The 18,314-nt window shown below is 43.9% G+C and overlaps 2 protein-coding genes and 3 long non-coding RNA genes across 7 annotated transcripts; 2 read left to right on the top strand and 3 right to left on the bottom strand.

The window, feature by feature from the left end:
• Nucleotides 1-430: 430 nt before the first annotated feature.
• mRpS31 (mitochondrial ribosomal protein S31) lies at nucleotides 431-1,837 on the top strand. The gene is made up of 3 exons (NM_079376.3): nucleotides 431-565; nucleotides 630-1,085; nucleotides 1,152-1,837. The coding sequence occupies exons 1-3, from the start codon at nucleotides 528-530 to the stop codon at nucleotides 1,786-1,788; spliced, it is 1,131 nt and encodes a 376-aa protein (NP_524100.1). The 5' UTR covers nucleotides 431-527; the 3' UTR covers nucleotides 1,789-1,837.
• Nucleotides 1,790-7,050, bottom strand: mib1 (mind bomb 1). 2 transcript variants are annotated; one of them, NM_140569.2, is made up of 4 exons: nucleotides 6,518-7,050; nucleotides 4,168-5,400; nucleotides 2,171-4,108; nucleotides 1,790-2,111 (listed from the first exon to the last, which is right to left on the bottom strand). In NM_140569.2, the coding sequence occupies exons 1-4, from the start codon at nucleotides 6,884-6,886 to the stop codon at nucleotides 1,971-1,973; spliced, it is 3,681 nt and encodes a 1,226-aa protein (NP_648826.2). In that variant the 5' UTR covers nucleotides 6,887-7,050; the 3' UTR covers nucleotides 1,790-1,970. The 2 variants fall into 2 exon arrangements, with proteins under 2 accessions (NP_648826.2, NP_001261913.1); NM_001274984.1 differs by lacking the exon at nucleotides 6,518-7,050 and adding an exon at nucleotides 5,479-5,547.
• Nucleotides 7,051-12,402: 5,352 nt separating this feature from the next.
• Nucleotides 12,403-13,555, bottom strand: lncRNA:CR43950 (long non-coding RNA:CR43950). Its single transcript, NR_124951.1, has one exon. It is a non-coding gene; the product is annotated as a long non-coding RNA:CR43950 (long non-coding RNA).
• Nucleotides 12,775-16,820, top strand: lncRNA:CR45998 (long non-coding RNA:CR45998). Of its 2 annotated transcripts, NR_133245.1 has the most exons (5): nucleotides 12,775-13,096; nucleotides 13,174-13,562; nucleotides 14,056-14,459; nucleotides 14,867-15,234; nucleotides 15,712-16,820. It is a non-coding gene; the product is annotated as a long non-coding RNA:CR45998 (long non-coding RNA). The 2 variants fall into 2 exon arrangements; NR_133246.1 differs by lacking the exon at nucleotides 14,867-15,234.
• lncRNA:CR43949 (long non-coding RNA:CR43949) lies at nucleotides 15,647-16,744 on the bottom strand. The gene has a single exon (NR_124952.2). It is a non-coding gene; the product is annotated as a long non-coding RNA:CR43949 (long non-coding RNA).
• Nucleotides 16,821-18,314: the final 1,494 nt, after the last annotated feature.

Consider the following 18,314-nt stretch of genomic DNA (forward strand, 5'->3'; position numbering starts at 1 on the left):
ACTTATTACCAAGTGCAAAGAAAAAGTGGTAACATTTCGTGTTTACCTTAGAATCACAGGTTGAAGAAAGGCTTGATTATAAGTTAATTACTTACAAGGAGAATGTAGAATTCTATAAAAGGAGCTTGTTTTGAACTACATAATTATTTTCATAGATTTCCAAATTCGATAATCAAAGGTCATACTATCTGGTGCAATTTGGGCTGCCAACTGTGGTCAAGTTAATCTATAAAATTCTTGATTCAAAATGCAATTTTAAGAACATTTTATTTCAAATTATATCAAATCAGATAAAAAACAAATGTCCATGAAATGATTAGGTTAGTTAAGGATATTTTCAATCAAAACACTATAAGAAATAGGACAAGGGAAGCCAAACATAAAATAAAGCCAAATTTAACTATAAACTAGCTTAAACGGCAGTGCAAACAGTTCATCTGGTCTGGCAACTCTCCGCCGAATTGTTGTTACGCGAGCGATTTCTTTGGTCTTATTTCTAGTTAAAATTATCAAAGAAATATTATAAAATGTTGGCCGTACGAAGTTCCCAGAGATTGGGCCTACGGTAGGCCACCCGTCTAATTTGAAATAACCAAAAGAAATCCGTCACTCGACTATTTATTTTTCAGTTCCCTGCTACCGTCTGCCTTCAAAAACGTGGGATTGGTCAACTACTCCTCTTCGCAGTCCAAAAACGACGATGGATACTCCTCTTCGGACGACGAAAAGCCCACGAAGAAGAAGGAGGAACCTGTGGAAACGGCGGCCCAGCGGCTGAACCGCCTGTTGGGCACCATGCAGGCCACGGATCAGCTCTCGGCATCGGACTTTCCACGTCCTGGTGATGCCAACAGGAAGCGGAGGGAGGCCCAGAAACAGGAGGCAGCCGCCAAGAATGTTCTAACTGCGGCCAAGAACATTGCTAGCATGCTGGGCACCAGTGAGAGCGACAAGAAGCAGACAGAGTCTGAGCTATTGGCCAAACTCCTTGGCCATGGAAGCGAGTCCTCTTCAGCAGCGACCGGAGAAAATCAGACGGCGGATGTTTCGGGATCTCCTTCTGGTGATAAGGAACTCAATCTGAGGTGTGTAAAAATGATTTTCTCGCATTAATGGATAATCTAATAAAATTTATTTTCCTTACACAACAGTGATATTATCGTGGGCATGAAGATCGATCGTCGTCAGCAGCCGCAGCAGGTGGAGCAGACCCGCGGCGAGTACGTTCGCCGCTCGCTGGCTTCCAGATTCAAGCCACAGAATCGAGATGGGGCTTATCAGCGGTCACAGAGGCAAACCAAACGAGAGGCTGAATCCTTTACGGGCAGTGTCAATTTGTACGGCGGGGAACCGTTGGGTATCTTCAAGGATACCCAGCTGCCGATTTCCAACGACATCCTTTCAACCTGGTCACAGCTGAGTGAGCGGGAGCTTAGTTTACAAGCTTCCCATCCCCCGGCAAACTACTTCGAGCAAATGGTCCTGTGGACGGATCAAAAGAAGGTGTGGCGCTTTCCCATCAACAATGAGCAGGATTGGGAGGACGAGCATAACGTGGACTTCTCGGAACACATTTTTCTGGAACAACATCTCGAGGATTGGTGTCCTAGCAAGGGGCCTATTCGCCATTTCATGGAGCTCGTCTGCGTCGGCTTGTCCAAGAATCCCTACTTGACTGCCCAGGAGAAGAAGGATCACATTTTCTGGTTCCGTGACTATTTCCAGGCCAAGAAGGACATTCTGAGGGATCTGATTAGCAAGGAGCCAAGCAAAAGTATTTCTGCTTAATGTTTTTGTTTGAATATTTGTTAAAAATATATTTTTGCTTTATAAGACCAATCCGATATATAGTTATATATATGATATTGTGTGTGTATATATGTGTGTATAAGAATGTGAGTCCTTTAAATATCCTAATACTTCGAAGGCTGTGCAGACTGTGCGCGGAATGTGTGAACCGGGAACGGGCTTCAGAAGAGCAGGATGCGTTTTTCCACGGTCTTGCGGCAAATGGGACACCCCTCAATCTGGTCGCCACACATCTGGCACGTGCCGTGGCCACATAGGAAGACCATGTTCTTTATGCGGTCAAAGCAGACAGGACACATAGTCTATAAGATAAATTTGAGGATCAGTCACTGAACATATTTTCAATCTTATTTGAGCTCACCTGTTCCTTGATGTCCTGCAACTGCTGCTTCAACTTTTGGACATCATCCATCTGGAAGTTGTTGACATTGGAAGGAGCCACCATCGCGTTTCCAGCTGCTGACAGATTCGAGACATTCGAAGAGGCTGCTGCAGCGGCCAGGAGATTATTCTGGCTATTCAACTGATTGCTGCTGCCCGCCACTGGAGTAACCACGGTGTTGTTCATGGCCACGCTATGGCCGGAGGCATTGGCACAAGCTGCCGCTGCTGCAGCTTCCATGAAACGATCGTCGGGCAGTGGCAAGCCCACTGTTGCCATCGCTCCAGCTGCCACGGACACCTTCTCCGGTCGTCCACTACCTCCGCAGCAAAGGCTGAACGATAATATCTCATCGATTTGCGTGCGACACAGGACGCACTTTTTCATCAAAGCACTGCAGTGCTCACATGCGACCATATGGCCACAGGGGCGGAAGAAGACGGCTGCCCTGCGATCCGAGCACACCAGACACTCGTCGATCTTTTCGCGCGAGGAGACGGTCTCCCGACAGATGAGGCATTTCTTCACCCTCGGAGCGCAGGTCTCGCAGCAACTGACATGGCCACAGGGCTTAAAGACCGTATCCCGCTTGGCATCCGAGCAAACCAAACACTCATCAAGACTGGCTGACGATTTCGGAGGATCCTCGTGCAGGGACTGGCTCATTTCGTTGGCGATGCCGTTGAGGGCAAATATGGAAGATGATGAGGCAGCTGGGAAAGTGGATGAGGCAGCTAGGCTGGAAAGCGGCATATTGACTGAGGAGGACTGATTTAAGCTACCACTGGCTGCTCTTGCCCTGGCACTCGAACTCGTTCCAGCTACATTTCCGGGCAACTCAGAGTCGTCGGTCTTCCTTTCGTTGTAGCACTTGACCAGGGTCTTGCAGAGATTGGGATCTGGGCACAGGTCCAGTGGGGTCTGCTGCTTGCGATTCTTTAAGGTCAAATCAGCTCCATTGGCAGCCAAGAAGCATGCAATCGAAGCAGAGGCCTTCTTGTTATTAGCATTTCTCAGGCCCATCAAGAGCTTACCAAATCCTTCCACATCTTGCAGTTGCTTCAGCTGCGACAGAGTGTGATGTCGCAACGCTTCATGCAGCGGAGTATCCCCGTCTTTGTCGGGTATGTTAAGATCTGCCCCATCCTGCACCAGCAGCTTGACGATTTGCACATGCTGACGCTCCACCGCAAGATGCAAAGCCGTCTGGAGATTCACATTTTGCCTATCCATATTGGCCTTACCCATATGCACTAGTAGCTCAGCAATTTCAACGTGGTTGTTAAGTGCTGCCAAGTGCAGAGCTGTGTAGCCATCATCCTTCTTCTCTTCCACAATCCAAGGACGGTTCGTCTTGGTCAGCAGGATCTTCATGGCACTAGGATTACCCTTGAGAGCAGCATGATGCAATGCATTGAATCCATTATTGTTGTTTAGCGTGATGTCGGCCCCGAAGTCCAGCAACAGGGACAGCATCTCGTCGTGCTCCTTAGATATGGCATCGTGTAGGGGTGTATCGCCCTCGGAATCTTGCAAACTAGGATGGCAACCTAGCGTTAGAAGCGTCTTCACTACGTTCAAATGGCCCTTATTGACAGCAATGTGCAGAGACGTCTGCCTGCGCTTATTGCGCGCATTTAAGTCTGCCCCGGCTTTGGCCAATATCTCAATCACCGCCGCCTCATCACCAAAGGCGGCATGGTGGACAGCGCGATCTCCGTCCTTGTCCTCAATTTCTACGTCGACGGCGTGCCGGAGTAGTACCTGTATCACCTCAATATGGCCATTCTGGCTGGCTGCTTGCAGAGCAGTATGTCCGGCAAACACACCATTCACATTGACATCCGGTCCAGAACTGGGCGAGGCACTGGAGGTCGAGGGTTGAGCTGCGCCAGCCAAGTACTCCTCACAACGTGCCTGGAAATGCGGTTCAATTTATTTGATATCAAGTGCTAAACGTATTTTCTTGTACTTACTGCAAATCCATTGGCTGCTGCCTTGACAAATTCCTCAGTGGCATCGCCGGAGACATTTGGTTCGAACAGTTTTTTGAGAATGGCCGAAAGACGTTCACTACTCGGGATAACTGGAGCGCAGCTCCCATCGGAGGCAGTTGAAGAAGCCACCTTGCAAACGGCCAGCGGATTGTAGGTCCACGAAGTATTGCCCACCTCCACTTTAAGGTCGTTATCATGATAGACCTGTTGCACGCGGCCGATCTTTCCCAGAGTCAATTGCATGGCGTCAGCCCACTCGCCGTGTCCTCGCTGCAAAATCTTGATGCTCTCCACATCGGAACAGATCTTGACAATGTCGCCCACCTGAAACTCGGGCGGAGCAGTGGTTGGCGAGGATACTTTTGTAAGGACAGCTGGATTGAAAGTCCAGCGATTGCCGGAATTGTAGGCCACCACAATGTCGTGATCCTCATCGATGCCCACGACCATTCCTGCGTTGCTTAGGCACTCGAACATGCCATCGGTCCAGCCGCCATGTCCATGCTGCAGAGACTGAACGATTTCTAGATCTAGATCCACTGTAACCTTGTCGCCAATCTGAAAGCCATGCGGTCCTTTTCCGGGTCCGTTTTCGCCCAATAGTGGCAGATGATCCCGGTAAACATTACTACCCTTGGCATCGTTAACGACCTTAAGATCTGCCATGCCCTCAAATCCAACGCGGTACAGATTCTTGGAGCCATTGTCCCAAATCACGTAGGCTGCCGATCTTGGCGAGGCCGAAGACCAGTCCTGGATCTCGTTGACCTTGCCACGCCGACCAACGCCTCCGTCCTGATCCTCCCACTGCCAATCCACGCCGCGAACGACACGAGCTCCCGGAAAGATGCCTCTGGCGAGCACTTTCTTGGACTTACGACGCGGTTCCAGCATGGTTCGTTCACCTCCCGGCGTGGTGATCCTGTAGAAACGGTGCCTCAGATGATGTTTATCTCCGTGGTAGCAGATGGAGCACAAATCGTAATTAATGCACTCGGCACACTTCCAGCGGATGCCAAAGATCGGTTGCTGGCGGCAAGTGTCGCACATGGTGCCCTCGTGCTTTACTCCAGTGGGTGCACTGTCCAGGATGCGCAGATCATAGGCTCCGGCGCAGCGATAGTTGGCAGCTGTTCCATTGTCCCAGACCACGACCACCTCCTCGGCGGATTCGAAATTGCGAACGGTGCCCACGTGTCCTTCGCCGCCGTCCTGAAGAGAATCGAAACGAAAAAATATTATATTTGTAGTGACTCAGTCCATCTTTCGATTTTCCATTTCGTAACCCACGCTGATTAGGATGCGAAAGCTATAGCCGAAGTGCATAATAGCAACTAACTAAGTGTTAAGGTAGGTAGTCGCTACAAATTCGTTTGGCTATCTCTAAATGCGATCAACGAGTCGTAAAATAAATAAATATAAATAAAGGGAATGAGGGTTTGCTTAACCTCCATTTCTATGTAATAGGGTTCTATTTGTTCAGCGATTGCAAGCAGCTCATTGAAAAAATTTCGGTTTAACATTTTATAACTTATTTGAACTAATATTTTGCTAAACAACTAATACTGTTAATACTTGAATGTTGAAATGCTGCAGCATATTGTAAATCCACTTAAATTTTTATCTGCATTATGATTAGTCAAATAATGCCACTGATTATGGGCTTGGATATTTCATCATGCTGGTAAATCTTCATCGAATCAGTTAAAGAAATTGTGTGCGGAAATGTCTATACTTTAATCTTGCCTTTTTTGTATCTTTCTGCACTTTCAAATCGTTTTTCCGGGCTAAAGCAAACAGACTTTCAAAGCTTGCATCAGAGTTATGATGTATGTATGAGATATGACTCACAAGCCATTTGTTAAGACATAATTAGCCAGCCAAAGGTTACACATATTAAATGTAAATGTAAGCTTGGGAAAAGAAGAATTGAGTACACGAATAATTTAAAGTGTTAACTGAACATGCTCAAAATATACATACGCTATCATTTTTGAGTAAATTGAAATACTTTTTGGTCGTGCACTTTGATCTCACTTAAATTGCAATGCTATCAATGTAACAACGATAAATATTTAAATCTATGAACTGGATTTTCTCAGTGCACCGAAGTAGGACTTTATACCCACTTTCTAGGATCACATGTGTCCCCATTGGGATTCTGGTTAGTAATGCGAAAAGAGAAACTTGACTAGTTTGGCCAGATGTCAAGAATCGAGTTGAGGTGTGCAATTAAATTAATTGATCGGTCAATTGAGAACGGGGAGAGTTCTTTTTTCACTGGAAGTTAAAGCAAAACCAGCTGGGACACCCCCTTCACCCTGCCCACCTGTTTGTTCCATTTCCAGTCCGGTCCGCGGATCACCCTGGCACCCACGCCCTCCATGGAGAATCTTCGGACGAGGGCCGCTGCCGAATTGCCGCCGCCGCCCGCTGCAACGCCACCGGCGGCTGAGGCGGAGGACGAGGAGGTGGTGCCACCGGGAAGGGAACCACCCCCACCTCCTCCCCCACCAACACCAACACCTGTGCCTGCTGCACTGCTCACTACCACACCCACAGCTGTGGACTGTGTGTTGGTGTTAGTGTTGGTATTGCTGTTTGTCGGTGCTCCTCCTCCTCCACCACCACCACCACCACCACTGGCATTTGCATTGGTGGAGTCCTTGGCCGACGAGAGGGTGGCCGCACAAGACATTTTACCACTCCGCAAGGTCGCTGGGCGGGTGGACTTCGCTTTCCACGGTATACTGCACTCTTTCGTTGGGTAATTCACGTTTAAAATCGGAGTCGCTGCTAAACACTCACGGAATTTTTACAACCACCGAAGAATGTGACCGTAGTCGCGCAAGCGATAGATCTCATGCGGTGCGATAGATTAACAGTGTGACGTTACGCAGGAAATTTCAAGTGCAGTTGCTGAACTCTGGTCACTCTATGCCGCACAGTGGAAAAAGTGCGAAGAGTTGCCGCAAAAATGTAGCGATTGAATGTTACCAATATAACGGTTTCTAACATTTGTAGTTTCTACACGATATTTTACTTTACAGCTAATGTAGATACACGAGTAAAACTACTTTAGTTTAGTAAACTACTTAAGCTACTTAATCGTAATTTTGACTACAAAAATATGCTCCTATTTGTTTTCATAAACAATTCTGCAAGGATTTATAACAACTCTATTTAACTATATTCAACATTTAACAGACAGCCCTCTTATAAATAACGTTCCGATTTTGATGATAACTAACTTAAATTTTTTCTGTGAAAATAAGATTGAGTTGACTTTCAGTTTTATTTTATAATATTATTGGGATGGGTGTCTAAGCTTACCTTAGTTTAACGAAAATCATTTCATCCATCAGAAAACTAGAGCCGCGTTTGGTAATTAAAATCCTTGCTGCCTAAACAGCATGTATAATTGCCACCGTAAAGTATCAATCACAGATTTGAGTAATTTCCAAGCGTCCCCCATTGGCCGCAACTAATCAGTTTAATGGCCCGAAATGGCCGGACTCAAATGATCTGTTAGCGGGCGAGATGAAAGGCCGGCACGGACAATAGTGAAAAGTGTCCTCGTACATCAGAGACATCAGCAGACACGCTTCTTCACTATGGGCCTAATTGCTTTAAAATAAGCCACACCCACGGTGCCCGAAAATCCATCTTGCACGCACATTACGAGCCCATCGATCGACCGTTAGGCGGCAAGTGACTGCATCTCGGACCTTTTCCTTTTGGTGGAGGAGGAGGATTGAGCGTGCGGGCGGCCGGCGGCTTTGATCTTAAGGATCAGAGCGGTATAGGTATGGATATGGCATAGTATATGGATATGGTGTATTGTAGGGTATGGAGTGGTGGTATAGTGCGGTGTGCGGGGCACGCTTGTCAATTGTGGTTGGCTTCAAAAGCGGCTTACTTAGCCCCATGTCCCGATACCAATACCGTTTTCAATCCCAATCCCAGTCCCAATCGCAGTCCAAGTCGCTGTCCCAGTTCCCCGGGCGAATGAAGTGTGTAATTTGAAATTAGCTCAGGCTCAGCGGCACCTTTTGAGCCCGGCCGACTTGACTTGGTGCACCTGCTGCTGGCGGAGATTGTGATGCTGATGCCGTTGCTGATGGTGGTGATGGTGGTGTTGGTGATGACGGTGATGGTGCCATGGCGATGGTGACGGTGCGGCTGTCCTGCGGCGGCTACTTAGTTACGCAGTCGCACCGCAGCGTCAAGGCCACATACCGTCGTCCCCCGCATCTCGTCCAGCTCAGTTTGATGCACAAAGAAAAATAAGTAATGCATTCGGCTTTGCAATTATGTAAACTATCAAAAATTATTTATTTTTTACACATATATAATAGTTTTACATTCATTATTCAGGTTGAATAATAATACACCATAATATCCATTGAAATATCCTATAATTAAAACTTTTTCCGTATAGTTCCCTATAAAAAAAACGTTATATAGGCGGCATTAAAGTAAAATATATTGATTAATTTCTGTATATTTTTAATTAACCAGTAGATTTAAGCAATTTTTAATCTTCTCTAATTTTTATCTAATTTATTTTAGATATTATAAAAATACGCGCAATGATATGTCAAAAGCACCAAATGTTTCGTACAGTGCATCATTTCATTTTCGATTTCAACTCCATTCAGCAAATGAGTGCCACAGAGATACATACATATATACGCAAATTTATGGCCGCGCATATCTGTATGTACACTTATAATGTGACTAATTTGCGATCTCTCGATTTTCCAAATCCCAGACTCATCCAATCTGGGCTTCAATCTTCTATGCGTGCATTAAGTAGTCGAGTGGGTTTGGTGGAGGGGGTGCTAATCAGGTTTCTGGCCCCAAATTGATTTCATTTTCATATTTCAATTTCGAAAGACGGTAGCCGGAGGTCTGTCGAAAATGCAAAATCAGTAAGACCAGTAGTCGCGACATGATATAAATTAACTGTTTTGACTTTGTGAAATGAAATGCCGGCCTCCTTTGAAATGCAAAAGGCCGCAAACGCGAGAAGGCGAAAATATTGAAAATAACAGCCAAATCGATTTCTGGCTAAAAAAAAAAAAAAGAAAATAAAAAAATTCGAGAAAAACAAAATAAAATACCATTCAAAGTGGCTGCGAGTTGTTTTTATCTCGTTAGAGTTGCCAGCGCGCCGATTTCTTTTCGACTTAAATGGTTTATGTGCGTTTGCAACCAGTTTTATGGACATCGCCTCCGCAGCCTGGCGGAGCGGCCTGATTATATATCGATGCCGCCGCTGGATTTGCGGGATGCGGGATCTTGGATCTTCGATCTTCAATCTTGCTGGATGTTGGATGCCGCCAGATTGAAGCCAGCTTTACATTTAGGTGGGATGTGGCCGGCGCCTTTGATGCAGCGCGTTTACCACGTGCCGTGGCAAGTTGGAGCCACTCCGCCATCCGCAATCCTCTCCAGCATGAGCCGCTGATCACCCACATGATCCAATCAAATCGGCGACACACAGACCCCCATTCGAATTAATAAACAAAGAAAGATGCTCATAAATAAATATACATTTTATAAATGTTTATTTATATTGTTTTGGTCGAAAGAGGGGGGGGGGGGGTAAGACGATTCCCCAGTCAGCAGCCAGTTTTCAAGTCGAGTAGCGATTTGAACGATTTTAATGATGTGTTCAACGTCTTATGATTTAATTATGCCGTTTGTTGCTCCGCTTATCGTTTGTTATCTTCGCTCGCCTTTGTTTTTTGTTTGTTGTCTCCGCCTTTTGCCTTTTTAAAAATCGTATGCCCCATATTGAAGCCGGATCGGCTATTTATTGAGCCTTAATTATGTGCGATTTAAATTCTTAATGAATGCCGCCACTTTTGGCCAGATCCGCCGCAGATCAGCTCCCGTTTGGCGTGGGCGCACATGTGCCGATGATTTAAATGATAACGAATTGAGATATCTGCATAATGCCAACTTAATGCCAAAATAATGTGGGTGGGAGCCCAGATGAGCAGGCGCCAGCCGACTCTAGAGATTCCACAAATTCGGAAATTGGTGAAAATATTGAATATGTTGATATTTGTGGATTCTCCTGGTTAATAAGCTATATTTTATTGAATATAAACTACTTTGCAGTTTATGGATTAAAACATAGATAATGAACTATTCATAGGTACATAAATTCACGGTTATAATATTTCTAAAAATAGTATTATGACAGTTTCATTGATTTGAGTATTAAATTCCGCTATTAAATAGACAACTATTAAATTTTTAATAATTATTAAACAAATTTTAATTATGTAAACATAGTGTACTTTCTGTGCCGCAGCAAGATGCGTCTACAAACCCATTAACCAATAATAAAAACCAATAATAATTCGGATATAAGCATAAATTTAGTTTATCTATTCCAATCCTTTATGGATAAGTTATGTAATAATAGGCTTGTATGCTAAGCAAACAACCAATGGTTAATTAATGACATACTATTGTTTCCTATTGTAAAAATTGGCCATAGAACATTTGATCCTTTTGACGAGATCAAAGTGGTTTGCCTCTGAAACTGGAGAATTGTATTTTTTTTCGGCATATGAAAGTGGAAATGGAAATAGAGAATGGTTCCGGGTTCTAGAGAAGAACTACTGGAAGAGGATCTGGGCGTGGCGGAGGGGCGTGGCAACCGGTGACATATGTAGGTTGCGCTTAGTAGCTTAGAATCAAAGTCGGATCAGCGCAAAATTCTGTGATCTTCTCTGATCTCCAGCGATTGCTCTCTGCCGACGTCGCTGCCGCTGCCGCTGCTCTGCAGCTGCCGGCTGAACACTTTGATGTCCTAATTGGTTTATTACTTTGTCGGCATCTCCAGTCTTCTTTGTGTTTCTGTTTTTTCTCTCCACGTATCCAGAACGCTCTCCCTCTCTCCGTGCACTGGAAAAAATTGTGTACTTGAATATGTTACAGCTTAAAGTTAAGACTAGCGCTAATAAATAAAAATAAAATTTAAAGAAAATCAGAAAATGGGTATAATTCTTATAGTCAATTATTGCCTGTCTTCCATTCATATATAATAATTACGTTATATTAATAATAGCATTCTATAACTGCATGCAAATTGTATCTTTAGTCATATATTTTAATAATAAGTCAAACAAAGCAATGAATTTAAAGTGTTGAATTTTTATAATTACTATTTTTTTTTATATAATCTATAAAAAAAACTAAATATAATCATGCCTATGCATTAATTTTCGGTGCACTCTCTGCTGTGGCTGGAGTCTGTTTTATGCCGTTGCCTGTTTTATTTATTTCTTTATTTCCCTGGGCTTTCATGCTGCAGCCAGGGACTTGGGTTGAGATACGACCTGGGGCCCGGCTTTGGCCCGAAATGGAGCTTAACGAGTGAGCACGCGCACAGAACGGGATGGTTGATGGCTGATGGTCGATGGTCGATGGGATGGTATGGTATGGCATGGTCGCTGGGCCCCGGGGCAACGAGATCCCGAACTGGAAAACGATCTACCCAAGCTCCCCAGCCGGCACAGAGAATTCCCCATTGGAAGCCCCGACCCCAGCCGCTCTTAGCCTTAACAATGTTGCCGCGTGTGCGCTCAATCAACATGTTGCGATATCAGAGCAATTTGTCATCTTATAAACAACAGAGAGCGCGGCTGAAATTCTCATTCTGGCCAGGTCCGATGGCATCGTGATCAGAAGCAGTTTAGCCACTGCCCGGGCTAAAAGCAGAACAACAGCAGAAGAGCAGACCATCGGAACATCACAATGGCCAACTACCAGGAAACCGTTTTCCCAAATCGCCCATCTTCCATCTTATAGCCCACATATCCCATCCCACAGCTCACATCTTATATCTCAGTTCGTTTGCTGTGCGGTGGTCCTGTGTGAAGTTCGCCGTATTCAAAGCACAAGAAAACTCAATCAAGGGCCTCGTAAATCTTGGCACAATTTGATGAGTGCACAGTGGGAGACAATGGGCATGGGCCGTGACCCGCGCACAGTGGGCTTGGTAGCATTTTATGTTGGCACAAAAGATTCCTAACAGCAACTTTAACTGTCTAGAATATTCCTGCTATGGGTAGCAGTTTTTGACGCACATTTCTAATTAAGAAACAAAAGAAATTCGTAATTTAGAAAAAAATCAAAATACAAATAATTTCTAACAAAACTGTTACCCTTAAACAAAAAGAAAAAGGTTTTATAGGAAAAATATGTTTTGTTTGCCTGAAATGTATTATAGCTTAAAGCACAGATAATAGATGTTTTATAAACTTATAAAATGAAATGGACTAATTAATTGTTTTAAAGTATAGGGTTCTACAATTTTTAAGTAGCTGACTTGTGTATCCGTACCACTGTGCTGCCCTGCAAGTGGTTCCAAATTTCTCGGCTTATTGATTATGGCCGACGCATCGGCGCATTGGCGCATTGAGTTCCATTTCCGATTCGTCATCATTGCCACCAGCTGTGAGATTCTTGAGGATTCAATCGTAGCTATGATGCCGCGATGTGTGTGGCGGATGTGTTTTGACATTTCGAGTTGCTCGAAATGGGAATCTCGTCGTCTTCCATCCCGTACTCGAATCATCAAAAGTGATGCGTCAAAGTGGCGAGCGGGGCTGGTGATGATTCCGCAGCTGATCCGGGGCATTATTGATCGTCCCGTGTGTCCCGCTGTTGTGATCCGGTCGCAGCAGGCGATCCGATCCTCCGGCTGCAACAATGGCATCGTTGTCCCATAATCTACACACCACCATCGGCGGACCTTTTGAAGGTCCTTTGGGCCAAAGTTCTGGCCGTGATGGCGAACACACACGCCGCCATATAGCAGCATATGCAAAACACAATGAGGTTCTTTGAAGCGCATCGCATTCCCCTCTTTCAGCTCTTTCAGGTAAGCGACAATTATTTATCTTACAAATTTACCTGAAATTAAATACTTTCGTTTGACGGCGCTGCTGCGCAATGCAGCTCTACACAAAAGGCGACAAATTCCCCCTTTTTTGCCATGTGTGCGTCGTGTTTTCATTTTTTTTGTCTTTAATCAGCGGCTGTTGCTTTGATCACCATCTCGGGATCGCCATCGCCATTGCCATTGCCATCAGCACCACCTGACAAGGTGCTACGTTTAAGTCCCTCCCTGGTTCCTGGCTGCCCAACTATGTACCTGCGCTCGAAGGTGTGACAAGTCAGCGGATTTGCGTGTTGCTTCTTGCGAAATATTTAAAATGCAAGATTATCGCCCAAAAAGGATAGCTCGCCGCACTTAATCCTGCCGCTGCAGCAGGCTCTCCAATTTCAACCGACTAACTTACACCGAGAATATTTATTGCCGTTTACCCATATACTCGATATAAAAAGTAGGATTTTAAACTATTTTTGAATTTTAAAATTTGATTTGACATTCATTACTTCGAATGATTACACTGTTAAATGGTAAAGTGAAAAAACGAAATGTGAAACATAGTTCATATTATCTAAAATGTTTTAAATTGATTAAAATCAAAAGAAAAAGCTAACAAAATTTGATACATTTCCTTTCAAATACTCCATATTTCGGAAAACATATAAAAAAAATATTTCTTTGTTTTCATTTTTCGCTGTGTACAAAATAATGCCGTTTTTGATCTTGCCGTGTGCTCGACTAATTAGCAAAGAAAGCCACAGAAACAGCGAAGAGAGCGGTGGATGTAGGAACAAAACCATTTCGATTAAAGCAAAATCCACCGACAACTAATTCAATCCAATAATAATCGCGCAATCATAATTACACGAAACTTTCGAAAGAGTAATCCAGACCCAGTTTCAGTCGCACTCCCGATCCCAATTCCAATCCCAGTCCAAATCCCCGAGAAAGACACAAACGAAGATCAACCGACCGACCGACCGACCGGCTGAGCGAGCGATCTTAGCCGGAATTCTATTGCCCCCTGTGGCAACAACAACAACTGCAACAAGAACAACATCAGCGGCAGCAGCGGCAGCAGCACTAACAATAACAACGTCAACAACAACAGGTTGCCGCCGCCTGAAGTGCTTCGTGGCCCAGACAAACGTTAAGATTGTAATAACCATGTTAAAAGCAATTTACGTTTAAAGTGCTACCGTGATACGCCGCCGATGCGTTTCTTGATTAAGAACAGAGGGGATGCTGGAAAAAAAGGAAAGGCAGGGAGGAGACGAGGAGGTCCAGGAACTGGACTTGCATTTATTTGGCGGCAAGAAATGCGCATACCCGTTACCTGACCAGCAATAGGGTATGTTGCACTCCACATGGAGCAAAAAAAGTGTAAATGTTATATTTATTGCAAGTGCTATATATATGGATATAGGTTTAAAAGTATCTCGTGTATCTTGTAAAGATATATTATCTCAAGGAGTCCATGAACGCTCATAAGTATGCAACATTAAGTGTATCACAGTCTAAATAATATTGTTGAAATATCTGAAAGTCTAGAATCATTATTACTACAGTAAGCTTCATTTTAAGAATTAAGAATGTTTTCATATACTAAAATTCCTTTTCTAGTTAGCACTTAGAAATGCAAGTAAGTAGTTAAAATGACTTTAAGGGAGAAAGTAGAGGGTATCCTACAGTCGGGGCATCTTGTTCTTTAGCGTTTTTTATTTGGCTCCTTTGGGAACTTTCCTTTCATATTCACAGTCCACTTAACACGCGCGTCGCACAATGCGCCTCAAAACACAAATGAGCAGAGTTCTGCGCATGCGTCGCTGTTGCCGCTGCTGCTGCTGCTGCTGATGTTGCTGCTGCCCCAACGGTGGCGTTGGTAACCTCAGAAAATCTGTGCTGGCGGCGCGCTTTGATGTTCGGAATGGCGTGTGCCCCAATGCAGAGATTTTCGCTTTGTTGTTTCGCCGACTTTGTCTACGTCTTCGTTGCCGGCCAACAACAACACCATCGCCATGCAACAGCAATTTGCCGCCAAGTGGACCGCAGCAGCAGCAGCAGCAGCAAAAACCTGAGGAGCGTGCAACATTGGAGCGTGCGATCCGAGAGAGTGCCACCAGAAAGTGGTTGCCCCATGGCCAAGTGTGGAAACCATTTCAGCCATCTCTGGCGGCCTATGGAGCTGAACGCTTATTGAACAAATCATTCATTTCTAAGAAATAAAAGAATTAATAGAAATGTAACCAGAAATTAAGGTTTAACAATACCTTTTGTAAAATCATATCATGATTAATCCTCATGATTACGTCGCCATTTGCATAAGGTTTTTATATTCGTAAAAAGCAAATAATTTTCCAGTTTTTACTTATCTACTCTTCTCTTCTCTTACTTCTACTTTCTACTCTTAAACCATATTTATTTGTTAATGAATAAAATGTTTACTTTAATTGAAAGTATAGAAATTATTCAAATTATATAACATTATTTGCATAGGTCACAAATACCTCAAATATAACTTTTTAAGAATTTTAGAATATGTTTTAGTGGTTTTTCTTTATTTAAATAAATTTTCAGTAAAATCCTTTAAAATTTCCATAAAGCACCTGGTGACCATGCAACATCACTGACCTCCGTCAATCGAGAGCAATGCAATTATGAACCCCGGCTGGAAGAAATTAAAGATGCTCGCTCCGCCGGCTGATGGATGAGAAATGCTGCTGCCGACTGGAGATTGGATGCTGGATTCTGGATGCTGGAGCCTCGGCGCACCTGTTGCGTTTCCCACAGCGAGCGGACGCTTTGGTTTTTCGCAAAATAAAGATGAAAAAACACCGGAGAACAGTTGTGCAGCGGATCCTGAAATCGGGCAAAAGGATCAAAGGACGTGACCGTGACTGGGCCGAACCGATAATAAAGTTGTGCATTAAATGAAATTTTAATTGCTTATCGGCGACCGGCGATCCGGGAGCCCATCTGTTGGGATTAGAGCGGCCGAATGGCCGACTCGATTGATGTCAAGCGATCGGTCGGTCGGCGCTTTGAAGATTATGCCCAAAGTTATGAGGTTGCGGTAGAGGCTCTGTATTCCAGGTGCTCCGTTCTCCAGGTGATCGGATCGGCCTATGCGAAATTATATAGCTCAGCAGCGTTGGTAGCGATGTAGCAGCTTTAACTACGCAGTGCCTGTCGCTTCCTCGCCGTCCTCTTTCTCGTCATCGTCATCGTCATCATCCTCATCATCATCATCATCATCATCATCATCATCACCGTCATCATCTTCCGCTGGGGCATCGCATCAGCTGGCGCTGCTGCTTGTTGCTTGCTGCTTGCTATTTGCTGCATGCGGCAGAAGATGAAACGCGGCGGCACAACTTTGATGCGGCCAAGATCAAAGCCGCCGATTGTTTACATAATAGTGGCCTTTGAAACGGAACAATAGAATGCCAGGATCAAAGACACCGACCAGTTTACCCGGTTAGTGCGCTTAAGCGAAATGAATGTCCATGTCCGTCCGCCCGTGATCTGTTTTTCCTGGCCCCACACCGCAAGAAAATGTATGCTTTTTGGGATCAATAAAAACCATTTGAGTATGCTTTATCAAATCAACAAATACTAACTATCTAGTTTTTCAGTGAGTACTTGTTTTTAACCAAGTCAGCTAAAATGTTTAGTTAATTCATTTTGGACAAAGGTTTTGTTGCAGTGTAGTAAAAGTAGCACACCTTGCTGGGGTTGGAAACATCACCGCTTTGCGTGCTGCGGTAAAGTAAAGTTTTTAGGTGAACAACGAAAATAATACAAATTGTTTTTGACACTTATCAGAATATGTATATAAACTTTGTGACTTTCGTTTATAAGAAACCATTATATTGTATTCCATAATAAGTAATTACATTAATTTATTTTTTATATTTTATATGTTTTCTTATACTGTTTTATGAATTTGATTGGAGGTCAATCTAAAGTATCATTTAGAATAAAAAGGCACCTTTCGAATCTAAAAATAGCTGGTAATAAACAAATCATTAAAATTTGAATGCTAAACTTTAATAAAACAATATATTAACATTAAAATATTTTGATTATGCCACAATATTTTACGGTGCAGTAAAAGTAGCACTCATCACAGCCAGATGATCATCCCGATGGCAAAATCGTCATGGAGTGTCTTTGAATTTGTGCTGCTGTAATTGCTGCTGTTGCTGTTGCAGCAGCCGAAGGAGTTGCAACTGCAACTGCAACTGCTGCTGCTGCTGCTGATTGCGCGTCAAATGTTTATGGCATTCATCGCGTGCTGGCGGCGTTTTAATTGCTGGAACGGCACAAGCGCCAAGTCGATGGTAGATGGTAGATGGCCACGCTGCGTATGAGCAATGCGAGCATCAATAATCTCCTGAGATGCTGCCGCCGCCGTTGTCGCATAATAATTGCGTGTACTTAATGCATAAATATTGCACTGAATCGGACTGGTCGACCGGGCCGGCTCCTTTCTATTTCCCACTTTTATGTTTGCCGCCGCCGTCGCCGCCAGTTGGACATCATTTTTTCAGGCGCTGTTTTGTTTTTCTCATTTTTCCATTTCTTTTTTTTTTTTTTGTTTTTGCTCTGCTTGCCTTCTTCCTTTAGGCCTACAATTTCTATTGAAGCAGCGCTTCGGCGGCGGCGAACAGCTAAAATCAATTTGGTCAGTGATAAAATTTTTCGCAAAAGCGAATCAATTTTATGCTTGTGACGGGGTGTCGTTGAGGCGGGGGTAAATCGTAAAAAGTATTTCGATTTCGGGGCCAAATACGGCAAAAATCAAAAGACCCAAAAAAAGAGAAGAATTTTTAATGATCTCTTATTAATTGAGTTTGCTTTATAGAAGAAGAAGAGTGTGGCAAGGGTCTGCTGCGGGAACGGGGAATTCGCCTTTAGATTTACAATTAGATAAAAGTCGCTGGCTACTTTATTGAGATTTTATGTCTTTAAGCCGCATCCAAGCTGCCGAATGTCCAGGGCCATATCAAAATTGCTCCGTTTCCACGAAATGCCGACAGCCATAAAACACCAAATGACCCAGCCAAAAAAAAAAAAATAATATAAAAAATAAAGGGAAAACAATAAAAGCATATATATGCGATGAGCGAATTATGAGAGTTTGCATTATAATTGCAATTACACTAAATTAGCATTAACCGAGCAAAACGAAAAAAAAAGGCGC

The sequence above is a fragment of the Drosophila melanogaster genome, chromosome 3L, assembly GCF_000001215.4.
Source record: "Drosophila melanogaster chromosome 3L".
NCBI lineage: Eukaryota > Metazoa > Arthropoda > Insecta > Diptera > Drosophilidae > Drosophila > Drosophila melanogaster.